General features: G+C 53.5%; 8 protein-coding genes across 8 annotated transcripts; 2 read left to right on the forward strand and 6 right to left on the reverse strand.

Moving 5' to 3' along the window:
• Positions 1–66: 66 nt before the first annotated feature.
• On the reverse strand, positions 67–1353 carry BDW47DRAFT_133502 (male sterility domain-containing protein; the record flags this gene model as incomplete). The annotated part of the gene is made up of 3 exons (XM_024817851.1): positions 67–107; positions 158–1260; positions 1328–1353. The coding sequence occupies 3 exons, from the start codon at positions 1351–1353 to the stop codon at positions 67–69; spliced, it is 1170 nt and encodes a 389-aa protein (XP_024669297.1).
• A 4309-nt stretch (positions 1354–5662) lies between these two features.
• Positions 5663–7018, forward strand: BDW47DRAFT_110575 (class I SAM-dependent methyltransferase). Its single transcript, XM_024813762.1, has 2 exons — positions 5663–6190; positions 6249–7018. Exons 1-2 carry the CDS (start codon positions 5757–5759, stop codon positions 6850–6852), a joined length of 1038 nt encoding a protein of 345 aa, XP_024669298.1. The 5' UTR covers positions 5663–5756; the 3' UTR covers positions 6853–7018.
• Positions 7019–7279: 261 nt separating this feature from the next.
• Positions 7280–8989, reverse strand: BDW47DRAFT_128219 (putative MFS allantoate transporter; the record flags this gene model as incomplete). The annotated part of the gene is made up of 4 exons (XM_024816816.1): positions 7280–8310; positions 8359–8643; positions 8709–8739; positions 8795–8989. The coding sequence occupies 4 exons, from the start codon at positions 8987–8989 to the stop codon at positions 7280–7282; spliced, it is 1542 nt and encodes a 513-aa protein (XP_024669299.1).
• A 262-nt stretch (positions 8990–9251) lies between these two features.
• On the forward strand, positions 9252–11609 carry BDW47DRAFT_63714 (amidase family protein). The gene is made up of 2 exons (XM_024819496.1): positions 9252–9443; positions 9492–11609. The coding sequence occupies exons 1-2, from the start codon at positions 9435–9437 to the stop codon at positions 11514–11516; spliced, it is 2034 nt and encodes a 677-aa protein (XP_024669300.1). The 5' UTR covers positions 9252–9434; the 3' UTR covers positions 11517–11609.
• On the reverse strand, positions 11556–13799 carry BDW47DRAFT_63718 (uncharacterized protein). Its single transcript, XM_024819497.1, has 3 exons — positions 12430–13799; positions 11981–12376; positions 11556–11924 (listed from the first exon to the last, which is right to left on the reverse strand). Exons 1-3 carry the CDS (start codon positions 13549–13551, stop codon positions 11595–11597), a joined length of 1848 nt encoding a protein of 615 aa, XP_024669301.1. The 5' UTR covers positions 13552–13799; the 3' UTR covers positions 11556–11594.
• Positions 13800–13974: 175 nt separating this feature from the next.
• Positions 13975–14816, reverse strand: BDW47DRAFT_128222 (putative DNA repair protein Dds20/Mei5; the record flags this gene model as incomplete). Its single annotated transcript, XM_024816817.1, has 2 exons — positions 13975–14067; positions 14130–14816. The coding sequence occupies 2 exons, from the start codon at positions 14814–14816 to the stop codon at positions 13975–13977; spliced, it is 780 nt and encodes a 259-aa protein (XP_024669302.1).
• Positions 14817–14978: 162 nt separating this feature from the next.
• BDW47DRAFT_110581 (ubiquitin ligase complex subunit HRD3) lies at positions 14979–18042 on the reverse strand. The gene is made up of 4 exons (XM_024813763.1): positions 17847–18042; positions 17621–17758; positions 15618–17549; positions 14979–15530 (listed from the first exon to the last, which is right to left on the reverse strand). The coding sequence occupies exons 1-4, from the start codon at positions 17887–17889 to the stop codon at positions 15139–15141; spliced, it is 2505 nt and encodes an 834-aa protein (XP_024669303.1). The 5' UTR covers positions 17890–18042; the 3' UTR covers positions 14979–15138.
• Positions 18043–18288: 246 nt separating this feature from the next.
• BDW47DRAFT_110585 (DNA-directed RNA polymerase II core subunit RPO21) lies at positions 18289–24845 on the reverse strand. Its single transcript, XM_024813764.1, has 5 exons — positions 24312–24845; positions 24005–24161; positions 23870–23940; positions 18947–23808; positions 18289–18888 (listed from the first exon to the last, which is right to left on the reverse strand). Exons 1-5 carry the CDS (start codon positions 24438–24440, stop codon positions 18873–18875), a joined length of 5235 nt encoding a protein of 1744 aa, XP_024669304.1. The 5' UTR covers positions 24441–24845; the 3' UTR covers positions 18289–18872.
• Between the last annotated feature and the right edge of the window lie 240 nt (positions 24846–25085).

The raw sequence follows: 25085 nt of genomic DNA on the forward strand, positions 1-25085 counted from the left end.
TAAGCTGGAAACTCCGAGGCTTAACATAGCAATATATAGAATTCTCAAGTTGAATCCTGTACCCCCTCAACAGTCTTTGAGTCCTTCAGACGGCCAGGGGGCGGAGCCTTCCCAAAACCAGAATAAAAGATAACGACTATCAACCAGACCAACCAACTCCTTTTGGCAAGCCGATCCATCACATAGCGCATCCCTCGGGCCCGGGACAGAAAACTCTCACTCATGTCAATGTCCGTAAACAGCTGCAAACCCAAGTCCTTGATCTCCGTATGCTTTTCGTAAATGGCAAGTGTCCGGTCTTCCGAGAAGGCAAAAGACGTTCCCAAAATGGCATAAAGCCGAGCCAGATGATGCTGATCAGGAGACTTCCAATCGCCCTTCACCCACTCAGGCTGCACTTCCCAAGGGATCCGGCGGATCTTCGTCAACACCTTCCGCCATGGCTCGAACTGCGTCCGCGCCCTAACACCGCTGACCGCGTGGATGCACCCATGCGTGCCCAGCGCCAGATGACAGAGAAGGCGATCCACGACCACGTCCACTGGGACCTCGTCTTGGTGTGTATCCAGGTCTGGATAACTCATCTTCGTAGCTATTTTGATTTTGCGGAGTGGGGTGAGCGCTAGTCCAGCTACACATACTGTGCATGGGGATGACAGAGGCATGTTGTAGCCGGGGAATGGCAGCGCCTGTGACGGACCGATCACAGATGGACGGATAACGAGGAGCTTTTCCACGGACGCGTTTTCATTGAACTTGTAATAGAGTAGCCTCTCCGTGAGGTGCTTTGCATATGCGTAGGCCCAGGGGAAACTCTCCGCCTCATATGCTCGGCTTGTGCCGCGCTTTCGCACTTCCTCTAGCTCGTCAAGGACGGAGCATTGGTGCTGGAGAGGATATATGGCTTCGTTGATTTTCACGTCAATCTCGTCACATCGGGCGTAGTAGTGCGTGTTTGCAAATGCAGTGGAGACGTAGACGAAACGGTCCATCCTTCCACATGTCAAGGCCAGGTCAGCCACCATGTTACTGGCCTCGATAATTGTGCCAGATAACTGATGCAGTGGCTTTATGAGATTGATAGATGACGCCGCATGAATAATAATATTGATGTCATTTCGAACATTATCCAGCTCCAAGCCAGTCAGCCCCAAATTTGGTAGAAGGATGTCGCCATGGAGTATAACAATCCGGTCGCTACTGCAGAGCTGGTCGACCGCATCAGGAGATAACCATTCCTTCCACTTAGCGTGAAGCTGGCTGCAAGATGAATCAGTAAAAGTTCAAGCCTCTGGCTTTTTACTTCATACGAGCACTTACTCAATACCTCCGCGACAGACCAAGTAGAGACATGATGTCGAAGTGCTAGTGAGAAGGCGATGGACAATAGCCGTGCCCAAAAACCCAGATCCACCGGTCACTAGGACTGACTTCTTTTCATAATATTTCCACATGTTGCTACAACTGGGGATCCAGTCTCTTGGGCTGCGACAACGGTTGTGCCGAGTTTGAACCACGGTCGACTTCGGGCAGTAACAACGACAACCAGGAATGCAAGCGCGGATTGTTTCGGGCTTCAGCTACATTCCACCAAAGCTGACCATGTGATCTTTTTTATTAATTGCCAATGAATCTTAATTGATTCTCGAAGACACTTAGTCTATGATCAGAAGTCTGTTCTTGCCGTGGCGAAGATAATCTACGTCAACTGATGGCTAGTTGAAATGCGAGGGGGATGTATGAGATCAGTGACGAACCTCCTTTTCGGTGTGCATGTCCTTGCATGGATTTGATTTTGATATATTTTATTGTAATTGTACAAAGTGGTGTGGGAAAGCAGGATTACAGAGACCTATTGCAATTATCATGCATAGTTCCTGAAGAACAGTAGCGCGATATATTCTCTGCAGACACTTACTTGCATTGTTTCTATTCTTCAGGGGAAAATGAGACACGCGCCAGCCTCCAGGCAGCAGTATGGCTTCCTTAGGGCTAGAGCCTTTGCTCAATATACGTGAAGTATCTACTATCAGTCACTGATCAATATCTTCATTGACATTGCAAACAAGTTACAGTCCTTTGTATTTAAGATGTGAAACACCAAATGATAGCTCAAGCAGGAATTTAACAATCACATTCCTTTATTCGTTATTTACTAATCATTGAACATATACCAGTAAAGTAAAAGGCAATGGAAGCTATGTTTCGAATCCATGCTCCTCTTTCACCCATGGAGCCATGCTGTATGAAGCAAAAATATACTGTCACTCTACAAACGCCGTGAATGAGTGATAATAGAGAACTGTGGCAGAAAAAGCTATATATCCAGCACCCCCCCACTTCTGACTTATTCCTGGGAACAATCTCATTTTTGTCCTTCATTTTTGACATACAGAGTTAATCATACTATATAACATGACACAATGACGTGCAGAGTCTCCTATCATATGTTGTAGACCCAAATGCTCGGCCTTTTTATATATCTTATAATGGGATATCAGTCATATCGACCCCGACCCGACATACCGAACCGGACTTCTAATGCAGTGGCTATCAGGTTATGAGCCCGGAAGCCAGAAAGAGATCATCTAGCATCGATATCCCATCAAGATGTTTATTCTTCTGAGATCAAAGAATCATCCACATCCGTGCGGAAACAATTACCAAGGAACCAGAGTGTAATCTTGGTAGTAGCATTGCGCTCATCGAAGTGGCGGACAGAACTATGGGAGAATTTTACAAGCTGAAGAGCCCTGCATCATATCATCCGGTTCTGCAATTTGGCCTCAACCTCTGCATTGTGCTCGTTAGTCTTGCACCATCTGGCTTAGCAAAGGTCATGACTGCTATTTTCCAGCTGAGCCCCTCGAATGTTGCTGAAAGGCGATATAAATTTGCCTATACTATTATTTCTTCACTGAACGGAGACATCGAAGAGCAAGGATGTTTTGAGCTTGCTTTATTCGGCAGCTTGGACCACGACTGCTGCATACTCCGGACATCAGTATGCTTTTGCAAACGCACTCAAAGTCTATCGTCTGTCTTTCGTGCATATTATTCTGAAGCGTCCGGCCCACGAGTGTCCCCGGCTCATGGGATTGATAGAAAATGAGATTGATAGAGAATGAGATTGAGAGCCTCATATTGTTCGTGCCTAGAAGTGAAGATCAAGGAATACGAAGGGGATGACCTATTCCTATGGATTTCATAGTAAGTGCTTTGGGAAGCTGACTGTATTCCGATCCAATGACGAAACTGACAACATCTGTGAAGATCGTTTCTAGAGATCAATGACTGTCAAAGTCACAATCTTCTTATCAAGATGAGGCCAGCTCTTGCAGCAATACGCTGCCTGATCTTTCACCGCATTGTCATGCCAGAGACTATATATTCTGCCTCACAAACGGACATCTCGGTGCTCTTTGCATTGTGGAAGGGTACCGAAAAGACTTCAGTCGAGTTATATGTGATGATGGTCACTTTGTAAAGAATCTGTCGTCCTCCTTCAACCATGCTATTCGGGTGTTGCAGCCGGACTCCATGTGGTACTTGACCGCAACCCCGATGTTCAACAAAGGCGTCGATTTCTGCGGGTATCTGGTGCTCCTGTGGCAACACGGCGGCAAAGGACTCCACAATTTCCGCATTATAAAGCCGAACGGCGCTTCATCAAGCTGGATATGACTGATATCCCCAGCAGAAGCCGAGAACGTAACGGCGTACCCAATTCAGTTGGTTTTGCTCCTCGTTCATACATGGTACTTCCGTTTTGGTGATGTGGGCTAATGAAATGAGGTATAGATAGCCGAAGAGTACCAGCACCTCGCCAACGACGTTTGGGCCGTCCGCCTCGCCGGGCTGGCGCTGTTGGCGCCAAAGTATTTCGATCAATTTTGGATTGATTAGAAAACGTTTATCTTGCAATCATCATTTGCCGATGTTCAGAGACAGTTACTATTGCCTTCCACTGTGGAACAGCAACATAGGGGTTGGACGCCTCGAGAGATAACCCAGCATCTTTTACTCCATGTATGGATTGAAGACCGAAAATTTTCAAACTCAGATAAGCGACCCCGGCTCAGACTGCTAAACCATCTCATGGCGTGGTCAAGGCGTAATTCTGGCGAGGACACACTAATTTCTGCGTTTTGTGGAATTTGAAATGAGACCATGATTGAATCTCATAGCTTACAGGCCAACTCAGCCTGTCGTCTACCCCAGCTTTGCATACAGCCACTCTTAAACCCTCAGCACACCTTTTTCGAAGCCTGCTTTGCTTTGTCCCAGCCAACCCTTTTCCACACGACATCAGCAATGTCAACATCTGGCATGTGGATATTTGAGACGCGTATACTCCTACAAGCCTCACCAAAGAAGACAAACGCGACAAGAAATCCAACGAAAGTCTCCCCTTCTAGTGAGCTGAAAGTCTCTTAGAGGCAAGTTTCTTTAGTAGATTCCCAACATAGCGGAAGCTTTGTTTGTCACTTGGGGCATTCTGGTAGGTTTTCTAAAGTATACTTCTGGATTGACTACTTTCTGACCAACGGCATCTTAGGTTTCCAGTTTGGTTTTGAGCTGGGATTCTATGATCCAGGATAACTATCTCAATCAAAAACACTTAGAGTGCTGCCAGCAGGGGAAGGAGCCGTCGTCACCGTCTTCCTAAGGAAGAGCCAATTTGTTGACTCCCTTTCAATCCCTTGTTTTTCCCTTGAGAGTCTTTCCTTGAAGCCGATCACGATCCCTGACCGCGTTCTTTCTATCGAATTAGTTGAAATTAGTTGAATAAAGGGAATTCGAAGCTTCACATAGTCGTTTTCACTCTAATCAGAATAGGCGAATCAGGAGACCCTTTGAATCCTCGTTGAGGGGTTGGGATTGTGTCAGGGTTCGCAGTGCTAAGGGCTTTTTAAGCTGTCGCAACCCGATAGAAAAACCGGCATTCTGAGGACACTTGACCACGTTGGCATGTGGCAACTGGCCTACAGCGATCATTGAAACCTTACCAGGCATTTGCCATCTGGTATATCCTATAATAAACAACGCGATTGAGATGGCCGAGATATGCTTAGTTCTGGCAATAGGAGTAAATTGCCAGTCAGCGTAGCAAGGACGTGTATTATACAGAGACCATTCTAGTAGAGATCATTTGAGAGCACATGCGCATGTCATCACGAGAGAATTTGTTCGGCTCATTTGTTTGTATCTTGCTCTTGACCATCCACTCTTGCCGTAGCTGATGCAGGGCGTCTAAATAGTAACTGAACGGGCTCAGCAAGCCATGGAATGTAGATGCTGGGTATGTCTTGTAGAGTGAGTGTATGATCGACTATGCAGTGGCAGCGTCAGCTTGCAGATAGAGTACATAAGGTATCCACAGGGTGATCAACGCCATGCAAATATTGCTGTGTCGGTCAATTTTGTGGCTTGTCCGGGCTTGAAACCCACATCATTTACAATCCACACGAAGATTCCTCAGTCGTCCTTGGGATACATTGATCAATATGGAGATGTGAAGCTTCTCCCAACAAGGATTCGATTGGAGGCGGATAAACCCCTTCCGACCCAAGTGCGGGGACCAAAAATCGTCAACAATCAATAGAAGATCGTATTCAATCGTTAGCACGGACTAGTATGGAGTTAGCATGAAGTTTACGCCCACAAGTCTTGGCCAGGGCCAACTCACTCCCCACCACGTCGTCTGTAACGGATCATCATGTCCACTCCATCCCTACTATTGTTGAAATTCCAATATGGCCGACCATTGGACCCCCCATACCAACCCCGTTGAGGCAGCCGTCCCCGCCCAAGGACGCGACATAGAAGCCGATGAGGGTTTCACGACGGACACCGACTCCGCTATCTCCGAGGACGACATCGCGTCGCTGACGACGTCGCTGTCTTCCAGTGTGAGGGATTATGTGTATGAAAACGGCCGGCGATACCACAAGTTCCGCGAGGGGGAGTACCTATTTCCGAATGACGATGCCGAGCAGGATCGGCTAGACATGGTGCATCATATCTTTCGGTTGATGCTGGGTGGGAGTCTGCACAAGGCGCCTATCGACTCGCCGCAGCGTGTCCTGGATATCGGAACCGGTACCGGTATCTGGGCCCTCGATATGGCGGATGAGTTTCCCGGTGCGGAGGTCTTGGGGATCGACCTCAGTCCGATCCAGCCGTATTGGTATGCTCATCACTTATGCGACCTCCCCTTGACACGAACAGACTAACTCGGGATGCAGGACCGCCCCAAACTGCCAGTTCGTCGTCGACGACGTCGAAGCCCCCTGGCCCTACACCCCCGCCAAAGCGTTTGACTACATCCACCAACGCAACATGGTCGGCGCTATCAACGACTGGGACCGGCTCTTCGAGCAAGCCCTGCACCACCTCCGCCCTGGCGGCTACTACGAGGTGCAAGAATTCCGCGTCTGGTTCCACGACCAGGACGAGCGTCGCTCCGACTCCGGGGAAGAAACCAGCATCAACTTGTGGCAGCGGAATTTGACGGAGGGGACCGCGCGGTTCGGCAAGCCGCTTAATGTTGTTGAGCAGCTGGGGGCCAAGATGAAGGACGCCGGGTTTGTGGATGTGCGTGAGGATGTGCTGAAGATTCCGATCGGGTCGTGGCCGAGGGATAAGCAGTTGAAGAAGATTGGGCAGTGGATGCAGGTGCATGCTGTCGATTCGGTGGAGCCGCTCACGCTTGCTCTCTTTACGAGGGTGTTGGGTTGGAGTGAGCTTGAGTGTCGGATACTAATTGCGAAGGCGAGGCAGGAGTTCAGGGAGAATCGCCAGTTGTATGTGTATGCGCATTTTATCTATGGACAGAAGCCGAGGGCTTAGCGGACTTATTGTGGATAGCTGGTGTCTGTTTGAGTGTAGGGGGTAATATGGGTTCTCCTTCTGTGCCTTCGAGGTTAATGATACACGCCTTTCTAGTGACGCTTTAGGGTTGTGTTACTATACTATATTGGATAATGCAATCTGTTTCATAGTTAATGCTAATCAAGTCTTTCTGTTCCTTTATTGTTTAACATAATATCTATCATTAAACCTGTAGTCAGGTAACAACCATGCCTCTTGTCTTATAATCACTGTCTCTATATTTACAATGACCTATTTTCTATCTTTGATATCACCCCAAGAAGCCCTTGTCAGACTTATCTCTTGTGATACAGACTGCTTGTTTTGATATACGTCATCTGTCATACGTCTGCAAAGCCCTCTGGACGAGTACAATAAAAACAATCCATGTCATAACTCATAAAAATCACAGCGCATATCTAAAATTCTTCGACTCCATATCCGTCAAATCCCTAAACCCATCCAACACAGCAACCTCCTCCCTCTGCGCGCCCGTCATCTCCTCCGGCGCAGCCCTATCCCTCCTCGCATTATCCACCTTCATCGCGAAATACGCCACCATCGCCAGTACAATCATTCCCGCGTAGCAGATCAGCAGCCCCGCCAGCGCAGAGTAATACCGTGGCGCTTCGCGGGCGAAGAAGATGTTTGCGCCTGCCACGTTGCCCGCTGCGTACAGCGAGAACCAGCAGCCGTTGGCGAGGGAGCGCTTTGTGTGGCCTCCTACGTTTGTTGCTAGTAAATTCCAGGAGATGATGACTGGGGCTCCGACAATGTACTGTAGCCAGGTGCAGCCGACGAGGGTCCAGCGTTGGGAGAGGTCCGTGAAGCGGATGCCGAGGAGGCCTGAGAACGGGATGAGGCAGACGACGGCGAGGACGATGCATCGGGAGTCTTTAATAGTCGTGGAAATCAACCCGCAGATTGGCACGATGACTGCTTCGACGGCTCCCGTCGGGAGCTGCAGCAGTGTTGCGTAGAGCCCGTCAAAGCCGTACCCCTTGATGAGCGACGATGCGAAGTTCGACACCCCCCCGTTGATGACACCGCAGCCGATGCCCAGGCCCAGACAGCAGAGCACTTTGATGTCGTAGAGGATTTCTAGCGCCTGCCGCGGCTTGTACTCTTTGGTTTTGACGCCGATCATGTTCTCGGAGACGCGGTGCACGGCGATGACGCGTTGTCGGTGGGTGAGAAACTTGGCGCTGCTGGGTGAGTCGGGCATTATCCAGAGGAAGAGGACTCCTGTGACGAAATTGAGCAGTCCGATTGTTAGGAAGATGAGCTGCCAGCTGTGGAGGCTGGCGTTGTTGGTGTGCCCGAGCCCGAAGCCGAGCAGAGCGCCCACCATCGTGGCCATGCCGTTTCCGGAGAGCCAAAGACTCATGCGGAGGGGTTGTTCGGAGCGTTTGTAAAACATGGAGGTAAAGTTCATCACTATATCATCAGTATTTATTGGAGTGCCTTCTCTGGGAGGGGACTTACTGCACGGGCTGACACACGCCTCAGCCATACCCAGGAGAAATCGCAGGACCAGAATGCCAGCATAGTTTTTGGCGCCAATATGCGCAATCACCAGACCAGCCCAGATCAGCAGCACCGTTCCCATGTATTTGGCCAGTGGCAGACGCTGGATCAGCAGGTTGGACGGAATGGCCCAGAAAAGATAGCCGAAGTTGAAGATGGCCGCCACCCACGAGTAGCGCTGGCCTTCTAAGCCGAGATCGGGGATGAGCGAGTATGCGGATGCGTAATTGAGGGATAGTTTGTCTTGACGACGTCAGCAATGTCTCACTAGGGCTTCCTTGCATCAGGCGTGAGGAAGAAAGACATACCCAGATATTGCATAACATAAGTCAAATACAGCTGTCACCGTCAGATCAACCCCTCTCCCGTATCATGGAGCAAAAATGGCACATACTATCGGCAAAATCCGCCAATCCAACAACTTGCGCACCTCACGACCCTCCCTTTCCAACTCCTCGGGCGACAGCTGATCGATCTCCGCATACAGCTCAGCTCCAATATCGCGGATCTCGCCAGACGCAACCCCCTCGCTCTTCTCGGCGTCCAGCACGCCCTTCATGTCGGCGTGGACTTCTTTCGTGTCGGTCATGATATAGGTGCAACAACGATAATTGATGGCAAAAGCCAGTTCAACAGTTGCGCCCTATCCATTTTATACCTGAACTAATTTCCCCGCGCCAGCTAAAGCATTGTCAACTTATCGTCTAGCCGAAGATAAGAGGCAGGGATGTTATCTCTTGGCGAGCCCTGTTATCGTACACTTCTCCGCACGGGGTTACTGGCAATCCTGCATCCATCGGTCCTTTAAACGGGCCAAAGTCCGCCCTGCAGGCCAATTGTTGTCGATACAAAAGTGGAGGCTGCGGCAGAGCCAACACGTGGTTGGAGTTAGGGCTTGTCTGCAGCGGAGAAAAGTCCGCTGCGCGGATCGACGGCTTTACCGATGAGGGGGGAGGTGAGTATATAGACTTTGCGCGCTGGTTTATGTTTTGAGAAAAATCTGACGGTAGATTTTGAACTGTTTGCTCGTCGCTATGGGTTCTGTAGGTTGGATTATCCTCTGACAGTAGAGTGTTCTGCTAACAGCAAAGACCGCCGCTTCGTTCAGCTTGATCGACGCCACCATCGAGGACCTCCAAAATGCCCTCTCGGCAGGATGCATCACTAGCGTCGACCTGACAGCCCGCTACCTACACCGTATCAGCGTGTACGACGCCGCCGGCCCCAAACTCAGCGCCATCCCCATCCTCAACCCGTCCGTCCTCGACGAAGCGGCCGCCTCGGACGCGCGCCGCGCAGCGGGACTGCCCGCACGCCCGCTAGAGGGCATCCCGTACCTGGTTAAAGACAGCATCAAAGTCAAGGGCATGACGGTCGCGAGCGGGTCCCCTGCGTTTGAAGGCCTCGTCGCGACAGAGGATGCTGCTTGCGTGCAGATCCTGCGCGAGGCCGGCGCCGTCCTAATCGGTAGGACAAACATGCCCGCCATGGCGTACGGCGGCATGCAGCGCGGCTCGTACGGCCGTGCTGAGAGCCCCTACAACCTTGACTATCTGGCCGCCGCGTACGGGTCGGGGTCCTCGAACGGATCGGCTACTGCCACGGCGGCCAACTTTTGTGCCTTCAGCCTCGGCAGCGAGACCGTGTCGTCGGGCCGCTCGCCGGCGTCCAATAATTCCCTCGTCGCTTACACCCCGTCTAGGGGTTTGCTCCCCCTGAGGGGAATCTGGCCGTTGTATCCAACGTGCGATGTGCTTGTCCCGCACACGCGCACCATGGCTGACCTGTTCCGCGTCCTCGACGTGCTCGCCGTCGTCGATGCAGCCCCTGCCGGCGACTTCTGGAACGAGCAGCGCATTGTCAAGCTCCCATCAACCGCCTCCATCCGCCCAGCCTACTTCCCCTCTCTGCAAGACAGCACCGCCTCCCTCCGCGGCAAGCGCATCGGCGTCCCCACCATGTACATCGGCGGTGCGAACCCCCTCCCCGACAAGGTCAACACGCGGCCCTCAATCCTCCAGCTATGGGAATCTGCGCGCCGCGCCCTCGAGTCCTGCGGTGCGACGGTCGTCGACGTCGACTTTCCCATGATGGAAAAGTACGAGGCCCTGGCTCACACAGGCCAGCTTGTCGCCGTCGACGGCCTCCCCGCAGACTGGCACTCCGTGGAGCGGTGCCAGCTCATCGCGCACGCGTGGAACGACTTCCTGGCTCTCAACGCCCAGCCCGGTCTACAGACTCTTGCCTCCGTGGACCCGGAATCCATCTTCCCGCTGGCGCCGGGTTCGCTGCCTGGTACGCCTGACGCGGCGAATGCGCTGCGCTGGCATGAGATGGTCGCATACGCTGGGGATGAGAACAAGCCGTCGTCAATCTATGAGATTCCTGGGCTCGACCGCGCGATACCGGCGCTGGAGACGGCGCGGGTGGAGACACTGGAAAAGTGGATGGACGGTCTAGGGCTCGACGCCGTCGTGTTCCCCGCGAATGGCGACATTGGGCGCGCGGATGCGGACTCGACGGCTGAGTCGTCGCTGTACGCTTGGAGTAACGGTGTCAAGTACTCGAATGGAAACCGGGTGTTCAGGCATTTGGGCGTGCCGACGGTGTCTGTCCCCATGGGGTTGATGGAGGACACGGGCATGCCGGTCAACTTGACATTCGCGGGCAAGGCGTATGAAGATGTAGATCTGCTGCGGTACGCGTTTGTGTTTGAAGATGCGACAAGGTCTCGCGCTGTTCCGCCTCTTGTTCCGCAGTTGGCGTCTGATCAGATTTCCAATGCGGTGCGCGCTCGGGCGTCTGGGGAGATGCCGCGGATGGACGTCTGCAAGCAGTCCAAGGAAGTCACTGAGGAAACGGTGCATGTGAAGGTACAGGGGGCGGTCCAGATTGGCAATGGGGCTGCACTTATGGGGCTCGTCTGCTATGTTAATGGGGAGGAGGTTGCTGCAAAAGTTGACGGCAATCAGTTCACTCTGTCAGCCACGTATCCAGCGTCGTCGCGCGAAAGCCCGTGGAAGCGCTGGACCAGTCCCGCTCTGACGCAGACGATCGTTATCCTTGTGGCGCAGACCAGTACAGGCCTCGAGACTGGGAAACTTTTGCTGTTGTAGAAGGTCTGATAGACCTCCTCTCAAGGAAGAAATCTATTGTACACGCGCATGTCCAGGTTCTATCCGTAAGAAAGCTGGCTATTGGAGGAGCATGTCTTCAATCATCCGCAGCACCGCCTTGTGTAGATATTGTTTTTTCAATTCGGTCAGGTGCCGCGGCAGCTCCTCGCGAGAGCATGCACTCCTATGGCTCCGTGGCGATCCTGCGGGAATCCACGAAGCGCTTTGGAAGAGAAAATCCATAATCTTCGCGTACGGTGTAGCATCCGGCCAGCGGTGTGCATGGTGAGAAACATTATCGGCGCAGATATACAACGCCTCCAAGGCCCGTTGTACCAGGGTTGGCTCTCGTGGCGTCACCCAAAATATGTAAAGCAGGGTGATCCCTGCTCGGAATTGGAAAACCAGCTACGCGGAGTTAGCGAGTTGATCGGTGTACCCAGAACAAGATGGGAAGAGCTTACAGCTGACCATGTATAACACATTACCTGCCCTTCCTCCTGTAGTCGTCGGAAATTCCGACACACCTCGTCGCTGGTGGTCACGACGTCCTCGATGTCCCCTGGCTGAAGAGTGTCCCGTTTTTCCTGCATCATTATTATAACACTATAGTCGTAAAGGTTTGCCATCCATAGCGGATGGAGGTATGTACTGGGCGCTTCTTCCACGCCGTATCGAGGGATCTCGTTTCTCCATGTATCCAAGGCCGATTTCAACATCGTATCATTCGCCTGCGGTTGTCCTGATTCCTCCCTCCATTGCCGTCGAATGTCGGCTTGGATCTTCCGCAGTCGGAACAGGTGTCGCAGCGCCGTGCTGGTGCTCGAGGACGAGGGCACCTCATTTCCGAGGGAGTAGACCTGAACCGGTTAGCATTAGACAGTCTCCAAGAATCCCGGTGTGGTGATCTCACATCATCGTCAATCGCTCGATAAGAGGCCGAAACCGGCCGGTCCCAGCCCGACACGACGATCTCATTCAACATAAAGCATGTGATAAATAACGTTTCGGTCAATATCTCCCCCTCGCCCCCCGCAAGGCCCAGATCGACCCCATTCCCAGCGGCAGCATGCTTCCTCATGTCCGCCACCGTCGCCGTGCAGAACGGAACGATAGACGAAACCGCCGTCGAGATCTCCTCCGCCGAGGGACATTGAAGGGCGTAGAGTACCATGAGAATGGATGCCTGGATCTGCAGGATGGAAGATTCGTGGCCCATCACATACGGGTAGTACGCCATTGCGGCGGTGTAGAGATCCGCGGCGTGGGCCGAGTGGCCCTGGCTCGGTTGTAGAACGTTGCAGGACAAAGCCCCAATAGCCAGTACCATCTTGACGAGAAAGCCCTTCCACTGATCCGCCTCACTATCCGAGTTCCACTCCTGACGCCACGTTTTCCACGCCCCGCTGTCCAGGAAGGGCCACACCCAATGCGTGATGGAGAAGTACAAGTTCGCGTACACTTCTTCCTGCCAGAACGGATACCCCGCATGTGGCGATCCGGCATCGGTGCCAGCGTAGAAGTCCCAGCCGGGTCGGTCTGGGTAGACTTCGTACGCCAATCGCGAGATCAAGGCTCCTTCCAACCGGGGGGCATGGGAGCGCATGTCAGACACACGCAAGAGGTCCTGTTCCGACGCTGCGACGTGTCTTAGCAGATCATTTTGTGGATAGTCGTCTGGCGTGCCGAACACCTGCTGCGCTGCTGGGTGGAGACCTCCGGGGGCACTATCGGCCATGCCCGATAAGGTAGTCGGATGGGGATCGGGCTGTTGGGTCGAGAAGTCCGTCTGGACACCCACATCGTGCGTCGCAGCCGACGGACGGTCCAGCTCGGCAATGCGCGACTCCAGCTGCTTCAGATACTCCAATGGGATGGTGATGTCTTGACCGTCCTTGCGGGATTTCATAGGTAAACATTCAGTCCCTCGGCGGCGGCATTCTCCGCACATGGGCTTGGCGTGGTCACATTTTCTCTTCAAGCGGAAGCATCGCGCACAGGCTAGGAGACGGGGGTGTTTTAGATGAAGGGGCATAGGCTGACATTTGACCGGGTATCAATTAACAATATCGGGAGGGTCAACGTAGGAAGTAATGGGGAGTTAGAAAGAGGGATGAGGAATGAGGGGATCTCAAAGCCGAGGGAGAAAGCGGAGAAACAAAGAGAGAGAGATAAGGAGTCTCCACACTGCTGATCTCATCAGGTCCTTATCATCCTTATCCATATCAAATCTATATCCACTCGGCCCAGTCTAGTCGCGTCCTTCATTTATCGAGATAGGGATTGGCAGCGGAATGGATGGGTAGAATGTCAACAGTTAAACCCGATATTGCTGTTATCGCATGGTCTCTGTTGATTCAATTGCATGAAAGTAAGCATTCGCTGCAGTCAATAACCTCAAACACAACCCGCCCTATCCACAACGCCATATATCATACTGTACACCACAATCCCACAGTCAATCCGTAACAAACCTTTGCTGACCCTTATCAAACCCAATCATCCTCAAATCCACATTCAGCGTCTTCAGCATGACATCCATCGTGAACTCCTACAGCAGATCCCAGTAAGCATCACCCTGACCACACCTCCGAGGTACCAAACCGAACTTACCTCTTCATCTTCATCTTCACCATCATCCCCATCTCTCGTCCCACTATCTTTCTCCTCCATCCCACGCCCACGGTGTCGCTCCGACACCTCCCCATCATCGTCTTCTCCCCCTGCCCTCCGTCCCTGTTCCATCTCCTCCCCCCACCCTCCCATCCGCTCCTCGCGCATCCTCTCTCGCCAAGCCTTCATCCCCCCCATACGCGCAACACGCTCTCTCGCCCCCTCGAAGACCTCCTCCGCCGCACTCTGCGCCACACTCCGCCACTTCGTGACAAGAGCCTCGAGTTCGGCGTCTTGGGTGGAGGATTCCAGTCGGAGTGCCTGTTGCGCGGTGTCCAGCTCGGAGCGTAGGGAGGAGAGACGGGCTTGGAGTAGACGTTGCTGTTTCTGGAGGTGGAGGAGGGTGGGGTCTGCGGGGAGGAGAGGTGTGTGTTTTCTCTTTGAGATTCGGGTGGGGGTGGAGGTTGCTGCTGGCGTTGTTGTATGTGGGATGGTGATAGTAGTGTCTAGGGTGGATCGGGCGTGTGGTGTGGTTGTTGATGGCGTGTGGTCTTCGTGTTTGGTGGGCGTGTGGTGTGCTGCTGCTGCTGCTTCTGAGGTCGCGGGTGGTCGGCGCAGGGGAGACTTGAAGAGTTTGGAGAGGGTTGAGGAGGTAGCGTCGAGACGACGTCGTTTGAGGGGTGTCATGCTTGTGTCTCGCGGATTGGGGCAATTCAAGGGGATGGTGGTTACATTGTTCAAGAGATTGAACGTGCTTCAGGTGAAGGGGATGAAGGAGATTGATTGTTGGAGAAAAGCTGTGGGGTTATCGATAAGCTGATAAGATTATCAACCACGTGGTCTGCCAATCCAGGATACAGATCAAGGGAACCAATGTAGATAAATTCTAAAGAAATAGAAAATGTAGATAAAACGGGCCTGCAGACAACTACAGATCTACACCCGACGCATCATAAAATTGATCATCATATTACATGTACAGTCAACATCACCAAAAGTTACGAGCCAATCAATGCCCCACCCCGCCAGCAACCCACTGCGCGAACTCAGGCTCGCCCGGACGAGGGAACAGCCCCTGGTTGTTATTCGCATTGCCGGCGTCGGCGGGGTTGGCATTCTCGTCTGGCCGGGGTCGATTCCGCTGCTGTCGCACGTAGACGAGAATCAGCAACGCCGCAGCCAGCCCCACGATGATGAGTCCTTCCAGGACGCTCTCGTCTATATCTAGCTCCAGGTCATCATAGTACCCGTCGTCGCGGTCGTCCAGGCGATCCCCGCCAGACAGATAGTCGTCCTCCTCGTCCTGTTGGTACATCTGGGCGCGGTAGTGCGCTTCCTCTTCCTCGTCGTTCTCGATGAATGCCGTGATCCATTCCTTCAAGGTCCGTCGCGGCTTGGGTTCTGTCCGGGGCCGGATCCCAAAGTTAGCATTCGCTCAGGTGGGTGGTAGTAGCGACGGTGGGATCATCGTGGTGAAGCCGTTCTTACCTTCGTCTTCCTGGATCGAGTTGATCTTCCCGTTCGTGATTTGGTTCCAGTAGCTCCGCGCCCGCAACTTGAGCAGGCTCAGCTTGACCGGGAGATAAGCCTCGGGACTAGTCTCCAGCGCCAGGTCGTAGTACCGTTTGGCCATGTGGAAGTCTTGCTCCACGGAGATTCCGTTCTCGTGCATCCAGCCGAGATTCCAGAATGCCTGCGCGCTGTAGTGCGCTTCCGCCGCCGAATGGTAGCAGGTCGATGCCTTCTCCGCGTCCGGCGCGATGCCGACGCCGTCTAGGTAATAGTCGCCCATCTTGATCAAGGAGTCGATATTCGCTTGTTTAGCCGACCGTGTCCAGTAGATCAAGGCCAGCGCAGCGTTGCGGAGCAAGGAATGTCGTTCCGGTTTGGTGCCTGGCAAGATCCGGTGGAGGGAAAACAGCGCCTTCTCTTCGTCGAGCAGGAATGCCACGTTGGCTTGCGCACTTTCATAGCCTTGCTCCGCCGCCATCATGGTAGCAATGAGTGCAGTGTCCGAATCGCCCCTCTCGTACGCCGCATTCGCCTCGGGGAAGGAAGAGTGGATCGCTTCCGCGCGTTCGGCGACCATCTTGTAGTACGACGCGGCCATGCCACAATTCCGTTGCCGGCCGATGCCATTGTTCGACATCTCTGCCAGGTAGTAAAAGGCCTCCATCCACCCCCAGCGGGCAGCAAGCTCGAAGTACCGGGTGGCAGTGGGAATGTCACCCTGGTCCAGGAATAAGGCGCCAAGTTGCGTCTCCGCCGCGGCAATATCTTGGTCTGCCGCTGACTTGAAATATGACGCCGCTCGATAGGCGTCTTGAGGAACACCGTACCCGTTGAGATACATGAGTCCAATGTGGTGTTGACAGATGGCGTCCCCGTTGGCAAGGCCCCGCTTGAACCAAGTCAGGGCAGTCGCAAAACTCTGCTCGACACCCTCTCCGCGGAGGTACATTAACCCTATGAAACCCGCCGCTTTGGACGATAGTTTCTCGACCCCTGAGGGGTGGTTGGGGTTGATGGACCCATCCTTATTCCAGTACCGCTTCGTCACCTGCTTGAAATACTTCATTGCCTTGCGGAAATTGCGGGCCATTCCCCGACCGCCATCGTAGTGCATCTTCCCCAAACTGAATGTGGCCTTGAGCTCCCCTTTTCGTGACATCAGATCCAAATACTCCAGGACATCTTCCAGACTCGCCTCGGTATTGGTGTGAACATCCCGCAAGGCGCTGGGACCCGAGCTCGACATACTAGCACCCTCCCCATAGACACCGCCCTCTTCATCGGCCCAACGGTATGACTCCTTGATCATGCCATGTCCGCCCGGCGGCCCAGACCGGTAGTATTCGATGGCCTTATCTGCCACCTGCTTGTAGTAATACGTCGCCTGGTCGCAGTCGCGCGGGGTTCCGATGCCAGAGTGGTGGCGATATGCAAGCGTCATCTCCGACTTTGTATTCCCCGCCTCGGCCGCAAAAGTGTGGTAGAGCAGCGCCTCGGCCTGGTCGCGTTGTACGGCGCCCCCGATCCCAGTGGCATACATAAACCCCACCATATACTGCGCGGTGCTGTTGCCCTCTAGATATGCAAGGGTCTGATACCAGTAAAAGGCGCGTCCGAAATCTCGGGGGTGGGTGAAGTTGCCGTAGAAGTTCATCTCGGCGAGAAGAAACATGGCGTCGGGGTTCAACTCCTCCTCGGCGGCGAACTCGAGCTCGTTGACGGCTTTGGCGACGTTCGGGTGGACCTTTCTGGAGTCGGTTCCATCGGATGACGGCCCGTTCAGAAACAATAGATGGATGGCCTGTCGGGCATAGTGCCAGGTGTATCCCAGGATACCGGACGGTTTGTCGAAAGTGGTGGCGGGGAGTTTGGCGGCGTGGAGAATTTTCAAAGCGGACTCGACATGTTCTATACCATGGAACATTTGACATGGTCAGTGGCGAACACGCGACGGGTCGGGAATCTGCTGTAGGTCTCACCATGTCCAGGTAAGGGCTCAAAGTCGTCCGTCCCGCCTGGGGGTTTGGTTGAGCCGGGTGGGGGTTGGCGGGTGACATCGGTGGTAGATTCACGATCCGGGTGACCTTCGGACGCAGCCACCAGCGTCTGCAGGAGCACTGTAGACAATCGCATCAGTCGTTAGTATAGTCCATCAACTTGAGGATCACCGCCCATGGCAATAGGATAGGAAGACCAGCTACTCACGCAACGCCAACGGCAGGAAACGCCATAGCCACAGGTACTTCATGGTTCCTGAGAAAGATCGATGATAGTATGCAGCGAGAGGCGCATGGCGACCCGCTTCTAGATCAGAACATGAGCGTGGTCAAATGTGCAAGAGACAAGTAGTGAAACAGGGTGGATAAGTGAGTTGAAGAGTTGGATGGTCGGCAGCTCCAGCTTAACGGAGTTGCGTCAACATGATAGATAGTCGATGCGGATCGGGCCACCTGGCTTCGCGGACCTTCATTTCCCCGACGTTCCCCTTGGCATCGATATTGACGGACAATATCAAGCATGACGTCTCTTCTCTACGACAGACTACCAAAAGTTTACTCCCTAATGATAAACTACTGTGATTCCATGGATACAATGATAGGTTTTTTCAATTTTGTCTTTTTTTTTATTTCGACTCTTGTTAATATCCTTTTTTTTTTTTGTCCATTATCCATTGCCGCTACAGCTGTGTACAGGAAAAGAAAAAAAGAAATAGTGAAACCGCATTAATACAATCAAAGCAACGTCTGTCTCTCCATCCATCCATCTTTCCCCATGTGATCCGGACCGATAGGCCACTTCAAAAACGTCGCGCTCGCCGTGATAAACCGGGGGGACTGTCCGAGGGCCTATCGTCCAACTCTAAGAAAACGCTTGGTATTTCAATCGCCTGAACGAAGAAAGGTCAAAAACAGCAGAAAACAAGCATCAGGAACCGGGGGATTCGTTCGCAATTTCAGTAAGGAAATCTCGCGGACGTGTCAATAATAAAAAAAAATAGTATGGCCTTCTCGGTCTGAGGCGGGAGAAAAAGATACAGTTAAGAAAAGGACATAAGATGGAAAAAGAAGGCTAGAAAGCCCGAATGTTGGAGCAAATAACCAACCATTTCCGCAACGTATAATGCAAAATGTTTTTCATTTTTTCTTTTTCGTCTGGAGACGGTGTCCGAGCGAGGAAGTGATAATACAGCGATACAGCCGGAGCTGCACCGTAGCCATGCACGTTCGACTCTCACTGGCGAGGAGACCTACATTCCACGTTAGTATGATTGGAAATTTGGGTACTGGACGTGGGCCAACACTTACGAAGGGCTGAAAGCCGGCGACGTCGGACTGTAACCAGGAGACGTAGGTCCACCAGGGGACGTCGGCGAGCCGGCAAAGTTGGGAGACGTCGGGGAGTACGTCTGGGGACTGGTGGGAGACCATCCAGGAGAAGTAGGCGTGTACTTGGGGGAAGTGGGTGAGGTGGGAGAGAGGTGCCGGCCGGCACCACCGATCGCAGGACTTGTCGGGCTATAGCTCGGCGACGTTGGGCTGAACGCCGGCGACGCCGGGCTGAAGCTTGGAGACGTAGGACTGTAGTTCGGCGACGTCGGCGAGAAGCCAGGGGAGGTGGGTGAGTACGACGGCGAGGTCGGGGATGCTTGGCCATACGCCGGAGACGTAGGCGAGTAGGCGGGAGACGTCGGCGCGAAGGACGGACTGGCGGGGGAGAATCCTGGGGACGTCGTGAAACGAGGACTGGTGATGCCCATTCCGGGAGACGTGGGAGAATAGCTCGACGTCGGGGAATACCCAGGAGATGTCGGATGGAAGGGGCTGCTGGGCGAGTAGCCTGCGGGACTGGTCGGCGCAGGGCTGAAGCCACCACCAAAACCGCCACCGGAAGGCTGGTAGTCCATTCCTGGAGTCTCCGCGCCGGCATGCCGGATCGGAGAGAAGTTCGAATCAGGATCCGGTGATCCGATGTAGGCGGACTCCTGCATAGGGGAGCCAGTGTCATACTGAGTGGCAGCACCGTCGGAGATGATTGCATCCTTGGCACCAATCGCACCCATGACGCCGAAACGGGCATTGTTCGACACCACTGTGTTGAGAAGGTTCTGGTCCAGGTAGATGTCGAACTCGCCAGTGCCCGCGGGAGCCATCTGGCCGAGGATCAGGTTTTCAGACACACCGCGGCAGTCATCGAGTTCTCCGAAAGCGGCGGCTTCCAGCAGGATTTCCACCGTTTCTTCGAAAGAACAACGCATGAGGGCACCGTTGTCGGCACGGTTGATACCGTGGCGAGTGACGGGGGTCAAGTATCCTCGCACAGTCATCACGTCAACCAGCAGGGCCAGATGACGGTGGTTGACATACGAACCATCGAAGGCAAGCACTTGGGTCAATTCACGGAGCACAGCAGTACGAGCCGCTTCGATACCGAATACCTCGAACACTTCGATAAACTGGTTCGAATACGTGCGACTGGCATCGACACCCGGGATTGCCAGGACCTCGCCAAGGGAGGACCCACTGGTTTCCAGGACCCATTCTTTGCACAGGGGATCGGTCTTGCTGACATGCAGTGAGCCGTCCTCAAGGACACGGACCTTGTTCTTTTCGTTGATGAAAGCTCTCTCAACACCACTGACACCGCGGAGGGTCAAAGTGTCCAGAAGATGCTGCTCCAGCTTCTTGAGGGTAACGTCGTATTCGATGTCATCGTCTTCCTCCTCCTCCTTGGAATCTTGGATTTGACGGATACGGATGACTTGTTCGTCGGCGTTGTTATCACTGAAGATAACAGCGATGTCCCGGGGGTACGCTTGTTTGACCCTGGTAGCCACATCCTGCACAGTAAGGCCCTTATCCAGGAGTTTAGGTCGGCTAAGAACGATACGAAGCAGCCACTTCGATTGACGAGACGAGTCATCCTGAACATCTTCGGGGATGATAAAGTAAGACTCCACCATGTCCCGATCGTTCTCAATGACCGTGCTCTGGATATCGGGATCATAATAGATCTCGGTTGTCTCCGTCACAGAGCGCAAGCTAGTGTGCTCAACCGCACTACGCAGCTGCTTCGCACCTTCCTTGTCGTAAGAACGGTGCGGCTCTTGGTAAACGGTCATGGACGGGGTCTTGATGTTGGTGGCGACATTCAGAATTTCCTTCAGACGAGGCACACCGAGTGTCACGTTCTTGGACGAGACACCAGCGAAATGGAACGTATTCAAGGTCATCTGCGTGGCCGGCTCACCAATGGACTGGGCAGCCAGAACACCAACCATCTCACCAGGGCTCGCGCCGGCCTTGGCGAATCTCATTTCAATAGCACCAATCACGTGGTTGAATGCCAATTTGTTCATCGAGTACTCAGTCACGAGCCGGCGGAAGGCAAGTCGACTGCGAAGCTGTGCCTTGAAGAGCAAAGTCGCGTTCGTCTGAGCCTCCTGGGAGATATCGTCGTCGCCACGTACGACCATCAGCCGGTCAAGCAGAGATCGGACCTGTGGAACGACTTCGGCTGGGTGCAGGTCGCTAATAGTTCCCTCACGAATGCGGAATGTCGTCCGGGCGGTTTCAAGAATGCGCTGCACGTTGATGGGCAACTGCATCATCTCTTCGTCCTCCTTAGCAACTGAGCGGAGGAAAGCGCGGTCCTTGAGAAGCTGCTCCCACTCGTCATCCAAGTGTCTCTGAACCTCGACGTCACCCGCAATCTCGTTGGCTTGTTCAAGGACCTCGGGGCCGAGACTCCGTTCCGGATCCATGAGATCAACACGGAACCTGTCCCGGAACTTGTCATCGGAGCACCGGATGATATCAACCCGCTGGTTTTCAATGTGCGCACCGTCCAGACCGTCTTCACCGTAGATGAACTGGATGATATCGCCCAGCGAGTTACGGACCGTGCCGTCATATTTGACCATGACCTCCTCCAGAGCCTTCACGAGCTTTCGCTGGATGTAACCGGTTTCGGCAGTCTTGACGGCAGTATCGATCAAACCCTCACGACCAGCCATGGCGTGGAAGAAGAACTCGGTCGGGGTCAGGCCACGTAGATAAGAGTTTTCGACGAATCCTCGAGACTCGGGCGAGTAGTCATCCTTGGTGAAGTGCGGCAGAGTACGATACTGAAATCCGAACGGAATACGCTTCCCTTCGACGGACTGCTGGCCGACGACCGCAGTCATCTGGGAAATGTTAATCGTAGAACCCTTGGATCCTGAGCGGGCCATTTGGATGGCATTGTTCAGATCCTTCAAACTCTTCTCCGTCTCGCTACCGGCTTCGTCACGGGCGTTATTCAAAGCGCGGGAAACCTTGCTTTCAAACGTCTCACGCACGTTCATACCCGGCAGCGCCTCAAGCTGGTTCTCGGTCGCGCTCGCGGTGATCTCTTCAACTTCATTCTTCCTGTTGCGCACACAGTTCTCAATCCTCTGGATCGTGAGCGCATCGGGAATGGTGTCACCAATACCAATGCTAAACCCGTTGTGGAGCAGCCAATAGTTCACAATGGTCTGGGCACCGTTGAAGAAAGCCACAGCAGTCCTGGGACCGTATTCGTTGAAGATGGTGTGGATGACACCACCACCGGTAGCACCCACAGTCTTCTTCGACAGCATACCATACATCAGCTGACCACCATGAATAAGAACGCCGCCATCGGACAGCGGGGAAAACTTCTCCGACAGTGTGGAATTATCCTTGTCGACGCGCAAGAGGTTGAGACCGGATGGGAAAGCCATGCTGATCACCTGCTTGCCGGTCCATCTGGGCCGAGGTTTCAAGATTGCCGGAGGCGGGATTACCCCGTCCCAATCAGGGACCCACAGCATCAGGTTCATGACCTGGTCCTTGGTGAGGAACACATCACGTCGGCAAATCTTGTAGATACCGCAGAGAGTATCCTGCACGATACCCATGAGGGGACCATTTCGCTGAGGGGAAACGATGTTCATGGGTACCAATGCAAGCTCACTCAGCTCAGCGCGCGACTCTTCGCTCTGGGGGACGTGCAAGTTCATCTCATCACCATCGAAATCGGCGTTGTAAGGTGTCGTGACCGACAAGTTGAGTCGGAACGTCGAGTATGGCATTACACGAACACGGTGACCCATCATGGATTCCTTATGCAGGGACGGCTGACGATTGAACAAAATCACATCACCATCCATGACATGCCGCTCCACTTTCCATCCATACAACAGCTGCTGACCACCAGCCCGTCGAGCGTGGCGCAAGTCAATGCGCTCGCCATTGTCCCGGACAATATACCGCGCGCCTGGATGTTCATTCGGACCATTCATGACGAGGTTCTGGAGTTTTTCGATGTTGTAGGGCGTGACGACTTCGGGGTAGGTCAGGGTCCTGGCGATACTCTTGGGTACTCCGACCTCGTCGAGGGACAGATTTGGATCACCCGTAATGACGGTACGCGCAGAGAAATCCACACGCTTACCCATCAAGTTTTGTCTCAGACGACCCTCCTTACCCTTGAGACGGCTGCGGATAGCCTTGACGGGACGGTTAGACTTTTGCATAGCCTTGGGCTGGCCGGCGATGTCGTTATCCATGTAAGTGGCGACATGGTATTGCAGCAAGGATTCGAATTCGCGAACAACGTGCTCCGGGGCACCCTCCTGTTCGCAGCGCTGGACATTCTGGTTTGCTCGCACGATTTCAGCCAACTTGTAAGTCAAATCATCCTCACCGCGCTGGCCGCTGGTGCTACCACCCACGAGCACACTAGGACGAACCGGGGGGGGCGGCACCGGCAGGACCGTGACCACCATCCACTCCGGACGCGCATAGTCATTGCTCAAACCCAAGATGCGCACCTCCTCATAAGATATGTTCCGGAACACATTGAGCGCGACCTGGGGGGTGATTGTCTTCTTCTCCGGCTGCTGCATATCCATCTCGTCCATCATGCTCTTGCTCGGCTTCCACGTGCCGACCAGGGTGATTCCTTCTTTGCGGATCGTAGGTTGGGCGTTGCCGCATCCACCGTGGAACCGCTGCGGCTTCGAGCTTTCTTTCGAGAACGGGTCGTCATCTTCCGGAGGGGGGTCTGCCTCGCAAACCAGGATATCTTTCGACATGCGCCAGATGTGGTCGAATCGTCTCTTCGGATCCCTCATTCGCAAAGCTTCGAGAAATTTGGAATCGGACTGGTAATCAAGTCAGCAACACCGCCTGATGAGATTTGCCATCCCGTGAGGGATGACTAACCGAATCAGCTTTAATCTTTCCACAATTGTGGCAGACAGTCTCGAGTAATTTCTTGATTTTTGTCAAGAAGCCTAGGATGCAAGGTTAGCGATTGATAATTTCCAATAACGCGTCTTTTCAACTGGCGCCGCATACCGATATGAAAGACCGGAGTGGCCAGTTCGATATGTCCAAAATGACCAGGACACTCTTTCTGGCCTTCCTCGCAAGTCTCGCAGTTCCATTGTCGGTCGATCGTTCCCATACGAGGATCATTTAGACCCTTGGTCCGCGGGCGCTGTCTCTGGTCGTCCTGTTTTTGTCGCCACGGGTCAGCATTTCCATCGCCAGACTGGCCTGAACGGGTAGATGGCAAGGGAATAGCATGATAAAGATGAAAATGAAGATGAAAAGATACACAAAAACAACAAAGAAAAAGCAGAAAGGAAGAAATCAAACCCACCATTGTCTCAGGATATTCCACATGGACCACGCTCATCCGCTTGATCTCCTCCGGAGAGAAAAGACCGAACTGAATCTCCTTGACGGTGCGCAAAGGCGCCTTGGAGTAGGGAAAGTAAACATTCGTCATGGTGGGCAGTCGTTGTCGTCACCGAGACGCGGATACTTAGACAAGGGGAACAGGATAAGACGGGTCACAAAAAAGCAGACGGAGCACGGGGGGGTTCTCAACGATCGGGAAGATGCGAATCCACGAGTTGTCGATAATTCTCGCTCTCAAGCGTCAGAGGAATCGACGTTGAAAAGATTTCGAAGCAGCTGGCCGGCTGAGGCCTCTGGCCGCCCTTGCCACGAGGGCGCCTGCGACCTTGTTCTCCGACGTCGCGAAACTCGAAAACGGGGAAAGGGCGTAGAAAAAGGCGTCAGGATAATCCGGGCGATGTCTCCAGCTCGAGAAACGAGATGGGGAACAAGAAGGCGATGGGCGGGGAGGGATGGGGCGATGGGAGAGGTAGCGGTGTTGAGGCGATGAAAGGGAGATGGCGGACGTCAGGTTTGGGGGACGATGGGGCACGAGTTTTCCGAGCCGCAGGCAGGAAAGGCGGTGGCTGAGGAATTCTGCCGTCACCCTCAGTGGTTGGAATCAGGCAGAAAGGCAGACCCGGCCAGTCAGCGGCGGTCCGATCAGGCCAAAGTGGAGCCGGATCAGTCACTTTTGCTGCTTCACCGCCCGCTGGACGCCACCCTTCATTTGCTTCATTCACTTGCTGATACA

The sequence above is a fragment of the Aspergillus candidus genome (genome assembly GCF_002847045.1).
Source record: "Aspergillus candidus strain CBS 102.13 unplaced genomic scaffold BDW47scaffold_48, whole genome shotgun sequence".
In the NCBI taxonomy this organism is placed as follows: Eukaryota; Fungi; Ascomycota; class Eurotiomycetes; order Eurotiales; family Aspergillaceae; genus Aspergillus; species Aspergillus candidus.